The 6,283-nt window shown below is 29.7% G+C and overlaps 1 protein-coding gene across 1 annotated transcript; it reads right to left on the bottom strand.

The window, feature by feature from the left end:
• Positions 1-1,578: 1,578 nt before the first annotated feature.
• On the bottom strand, positions 1,579-6,283 carry LOC136089642 (nephrocystin-3-like). The gene is made up of 3 exons (XM_065815693.1): positions 6,270-6,283; positions 3,693-5,260; positions 1,579-1,829 (listed from the first exon to the last, which is right to left on the bottom strand). The coding sequence occupies exons 1-3, from the start codon at positions 6,281-6,283 to the stop codon at positions 1,579-1,581; spliced, it is 1,833 nt and encodes a 610-aa protein (XP_065671765.1).

The following is a 6,283-nucleotide window of genomic DNA, read 5'->3' as shown; positions in this document are numbered from 1 at the left end:
ATCAAGAGGAAGTATTGATGCTAAGGAGTTTATCATATAGAATTTCTATATCTATAACTCTTTTCAACCCAAATAACTTTGAAGCGAAGTAGAGGTTGTAAGTTTTCTAAAACGGCATTATCATAATTATTTTTATTAATTTTTGGTGCGCTAATACCATCCATAGTTACTACCATGTCATACCAGCATGGTGATATTATATCCTCTATTTGGGAAGATGCTCTATGATATTCTAATGTATCTTCAACACAGCACCACATAATAAACTTGATAGCTTTTAAAATTGGTTGATTCTTTAAATGATCTTCATTTAAGGAAAAAATCTTTAACATATATAATATCGTATACTTGCCCCATGTTTATATTTCAATCGAACTTTCTTTTGTACATGTCTTTCATACCACTTTTCTCGTTATTGTTAGTCAGTGATTAGCACTTCTAATGTAGTTTTAGAAACCTCAGGATATATCTTGTCTTCAATGGTGCTTTTTGGATGATTTACTGATATTGAAGCCATTTTTTTTGAAACATCAAACTTTCCGCTCTTTTTCAACGCGCTTTACTTCACTCAAAATACAAGAACCTACAAATTTCTCAGCTTGTGAGCGCATGCGCTTAACTAGCTTAATAAACACGTCGGCGAAATCATCTAAGTAAATCTGTTATTTGATAAAGCAAAATATTGCCATGGTTGCATATTTCGCTTCGTGAGCATATTCTAAGATATTATTAGGATGTAGTGCCATGACGCGGTCATAATATTTGAGAAGTAATTTTCTATTTACCTCATTTATTATAAAATCTGATATACTAATCTTATTCAATAATATTATTTTATCTAAGGCATATATCGTTTGCAATATCGTTTTTTAGTTCAGCTTGTTCTATGACATTCCCAATGCGTTTGTTGGCTTTTTTTAAGGGTATAGTTGTGTGACTTTAGTATCTGGTTGATTAAATCACAACTATTTCACTCAGACCTTTTTAAATCTTTTTAAAGAGCTCTTGTTCAAATTGGTAATGTGCAGAGACTGTGTAGCGCTCTAATTGTTTTGCCTTGAACAATTCAATTTATTAGGCTGGAAAAGTATTTTAACTTTCTCTACTAATAACTCATTAGATGGGGCGTGAGGTAATTTATCTTTAATTAGATATTCTGTAAATATAGTGCCATCAATGAAATTGGCTTTTCTGAACCCAAGATGTTTCCTAATATCTTGATGATATCTCTCGCTTGTTCTGCTGCCGCAATCAAAAACTTCTGATATTGGTTTTACTGATAAAATTCTCCTATGGGGATGGATACTTTATATAAGTCCTAAAATAGCCTAGCATTATGCCAAAAGCTAATCTAATGACTCTACCGGTTTCAGTATTAGAGAACGTAAGATCCTCAAATGACAATAAATTGAACATATATTACTCTATCAATCAAATTCAATTTGGTTTCTTTTTTTAGAATCATCAAATTCTACATTTTCTGGAGCAAAGTCTTCTGGGTTAAACTCATCCCCAAGCCACTTCATCTTTTCTTTTTATTCTTCGTGTTTCCTATTTTTCATATTCTCCAGTAGCTCCTCATAACCCTAAAGACCACCACAATCTTCTTGCGGGTATGCTCTCTCCTGCAATACATCTTGGATACTTAGCACCATCTTCTGCTGATAAAATTTTCTCTTGCACAATCTCATGTTCCCAGCCATCGCCAAAGTAATACTCGTAAATGGCTTTATCTTTTGGAATAATGAAATACTTGGCAACTGTGCCTATGTTAACTGAAATAATTTCAGATTCTGAAAACTCATCTTCATCTTGGATTCCTATAGCCACTTATTACCGTTTTAGGATTTTCCATATCAAACTGATGCAGATGATAATCTTGCCAACCCATGCTATTTCGAATTGCTACTAAAAAATCCAACTTATGACTTTGCCTGTACACCCAGGAAAATGAATATAATGCAGAATTATATACTTAAGACGTTATTTTTAAATTATATGAATTTATCACGTTATTGTTATATTGCAATGTATTTGTTGATAAAAGCTTTATGGTCAAAGAATTACGGGAGGATAGTGGGGAAGTAATCTTGCTCACCAGACCAAGGCGGCGGGGTAAGAGTTTGAATATGAATATGCTCTAGAAATTCTTTGAAATAGAAGCTGATCAAAGTGGTAAGCCTGTAGATGCAGAGGAGAGATTAAATGAAAAATTATTAATTGGAGGTGAAGTAGATTAAGGGCTAATGGCCACTATGAAAAAATTACTTAAAAATCTTTAGATAGCACAGTATTTAAAAATTATATTTGAGTATCAAGGTCAATTTCTTGTAATTTTGCTACATCTTAAAGATGTAAAAGGCAATAATTACCAAGAAATAGAACTAGGTATAAAAAATCAAATTATTGAATTATTTGAAAATCATAATTTCTTTCAAACATACTCTTGCAAGTTAACGAAAGTGGCGGTTTTTCATATAGTTTGCGTTACCAAATTATTGCTGATTGCGTAATTAAGTTAAATAAAAATTAAAAAATCTTGTGTGAAGCAAATGTGTTATGTTACAATGAACTTATTGAACAAATATGGTTTTTATAGAACTTTTTACCTGTTTAAGATTGCAAATAAAATGATGCAATTTATAAAAAAAAATGATCAACAAAGTTGCTAAACAACTTTGCTATGAAATGAAAATTATTTGTTTGCAAAACAATGCTGTAAAAAAAAATTGATCACAAAAGACAAAATAAAGATGTTTTTAGAGAAACAATTGGTTTTTGATATTTCAAGGTGCAACTTTCATATTGCTTCTAAAATAACCCTGTTAAAGGCATTATATTTTTTGAGAAAAATGAGAAATACTGAATGCTGAATAAACTTTAATATTTTTGTATTATTTAAACTAAAAATATATTTATTTGGAATAAGTAGAAGATGTCACTAAACATATAGAATAGATTTGATTGCTTCTGTTGATCAGAAAATCGAAGATATTTTGGACGATGATGATAATAAATGTTAACAACGCTGATGTTTTCAGATAGACTCTCAGCAATTATGTATATAATTGAGTGAATTATTCAGGAAATTGAATGAATATTGTGATTTATACAATGGTTTCTATCGCTATCGGTTACATCAATATCCATGAAAAACTGTGAATGCTCACACAGTCACTAAAAATTTTACTTTTTAGTAAATTAAGATTCTTCGGTTATTGTCTTTTCTGCTCCGGGTTTAAAGCACCCGCCAATTATAACATAATATATGGTAACCATTTTTTAAATAAAAAATAAGCATATTTTACATTTTATCTCCTATTATTTAAATTTGTCAATCCGGTCTTTTCATTGCATTTTTCATAACTAGCTATTTGTGTATCAGCAAACATAATTATTTCAAATATATTGAAATTTCGTAAAGAATTTTAAACTTTTTTAAGACTAACGTTAAGAGCAATTTTACAACAGAACTTTTTCAGCTAACTAAAACTCTATACCTTCTAAAATTACCCTTGTTTTATTTTTTTCAACAATTTAACGTTTTTTGATATATTTCCCCTCATTAATACGTCTCACTTATATTTAAAATAATTCACCTATCAATTTATCAATCAAAAAAAATAAAAATAAAAATCGTCTAAAGGCTGAATCCAGTGTTGTGCTAAACTACCCATAAGCCCAGAAACCACCGTTAGACACTACGTAAAGGTTATAAATAGAATCAGCAAAAGTTGGGTGAGGTTCGTCTTTATAAATGAGTTTCCTCATCTCTAAGCTTTGAGTGAAACACTTCCTCGATTTATCATAAAGCCCTATTCGAGAATACACCACACCTAGGTTATGTAGAGAATTAGCAACAAATGGATGAGGTTTGTCTTTATAGATGAATTTCCCCATCTCCAAGCTTTGAATTAAATACTCCATCGCTTTATCATAAAGCCCTATTCGATAATACACCACACCTAAGTTATTATGAGAATTAGCAACAAGTGGATGAGGTTCGTCTTTATAGATAAATTTCCCTATCTCCAAGCTTTGAGTTAAATACTCCATCGCTTTATCATAAAGCCCTATTCGAGAATACACCGCACCTAGGTTATTATGAGAAGAAATAACAGATGGATGAGGTTCGTCTTTATAGATGAGTTTCTTCATCTCCAAGCTTTGAGTTAAATAATCTATCGCTTTATCATATTGCTGCTTCTGATGATAAACTTCACCTAGGTTATTAAGAGAAGAAGCAATAGATGGATGAGGTTCGTCTTTATAGATAAGTTTTGTCATCTCCAAGCTTTGAGTTAAATAATCTATCGCTGTATCATATTGCTGTTTTTCACAATGCACTTTACCTAAGTTATTAAGAGAACTAGCTACATATGGATGAGGCTCATCTTTAAAGGTGAGTTTAAACATCTCCAAACCTTGAGTGTAATACTCTATAGCCTTATTATATTTACTTTTCGTGGCAAAAACAGACCCAAGGTTGATCATAGTAGCAGCAATATCTGGATGAGGTTTTTCTTTATAAATGAGTTTATAAATTTTCAAGCTTTTAGCATAATACTTTATCGCTTTATCATATTGCGCTTTATTGTGATACATTAACCCTAGGTTATTATAAGAACCAGCAACAGATGGATGACGTCGGTCTTTATAGATGAGTTTCCTCATCTTCATGTTTTTAGTGTTATTCTCTATTGCCAAATCATATTGCCCTCTACTGTTATAAACACTTCCTAGGTTAATAAGACAATCAGCTACAACTGGATGAGGTTGGTTTTTGTGGATGAGATTTGTCATCTCTAAACAGTACTGAAATTGTTCAATAGCTTTATCTCCGTCACCAAAGTTTTTATAAATGTGTCCTAAAGTTAGTCTTAATTGAAAATTATCTTGATTTCCTGAATTACCTAACGCTTCCTCTAAATTGCTTAGAGCTTTCTTATATTGTGTTAATCTATAATGAATAAAACCTTTTATAACATTATCATCTGTATAAAACTTATTATCCTGAAAAAAAGTTACCTTACTTAAGTTATCTAATTTTTGATATTGCTTACAGAACTCTTCTAGTTTTTTATGCAATGGTAATGCAGTATAAAAATATTGGAACAATCTACCCTGTTCTCCTAATTCTTCTTCCGGTAAGCGGAATATCTGTTTTGCTTGTGCATTAAGTTCCGATTCAGTTACAGCTGGTCTAACAAATATCGATATATCTTCTGTTTGTGCTTTGTAATATAGATAGGTCTTTAGTCTTAAAGTATTTATTGAATATTAATAATAACTCGAACTATAAAACTCAAATGTTAAATAATCAAAAACAAATACTTATACAAGTATCATTAACTATTAAACAGATCGCAAACAAAAAGTTGTTATACGTTTTTGAAGTTACCGATTCCTTTGTCCAGTAGAAAATTTACAAAAAGTTATAATTATTAAATTATATTATTATTATTATTATTATTATTATTGTTGTTGCAAAGGCGGTGGGTTTCATCGTTTTCATACGTCACATTGCAAATGTTAATTAAACAGCAATCGTTAAAAAATAGTTTTAAAGTTTTGTAATTTATTCATATTTTTGTAACTATGAATATCTTTTATAATTTGGAATGAAGATCGTTTTGAAATATTTATTTCAAAAATTAGAAAATGAGATTTGTATTTAGTTATCAAAATTATTTATATTTCAGAGATGCTTTTGTTTTTGCAGTTTTGAACCTATTTTAAGTGTGATTTCAAATGGTTTTTTACTTGAATGGTTTTGAAATTCAAAGTTATGAAAGAATAGATTTAAAATCCAGAATATAAAGCTGTATAAATTTTATGTATTTAAAATAACATACATATAAAAAAGCTGAGGAAATTGTAAAGAACCATTAATGTTCATTTGATTTATGCTTTAACTTTGTAATTTTTTTATTCCATATTCACATTAGTTTACATGAAGTTTTCTTTGAAAAAGAAGTTTTAAATATTATTCTGGTCATTTACTTTCAAAGATGTCTAAGCAATACGCAACTGTTTAATCTAATTAAGTTATTTAGTTTTTTGATGACATCATAAACTATAATGTAACTGAAATTTTATGGGCTTTACATGCTCTTTTAAGAGAAAATATCAAATTTCTTAAGATTTGATGACAATGCATTTTGTCTGACTGCAGCAATTATTTTAAATGCTTTTTTCTATCAAAAACAAATTTTTTAGCTAGCATATATTCTCTCAATGATATCTACATTAGTTTCAGTTGAAATCACCTCAAATCATTCAT

The sequence above is a fragment of the Hydra vulgaris genome, chromosome 13 (assembly GCF_038396675.1).
Source record: "Hydra vulgaris chromosome 13, alternate assembly HydraT2T_AEP".
Lineage (NCBI taxonomy): Eukaryota > Metazoa > Cnidaria > Hydrozoa > Anthoathecata > Hydridae > Hydra > Hydra vulgaris.
Note: the sequence above shows the minus strand (reverse complement) of the source record. Positions and strands in the feature narration are given on the sequence as shown.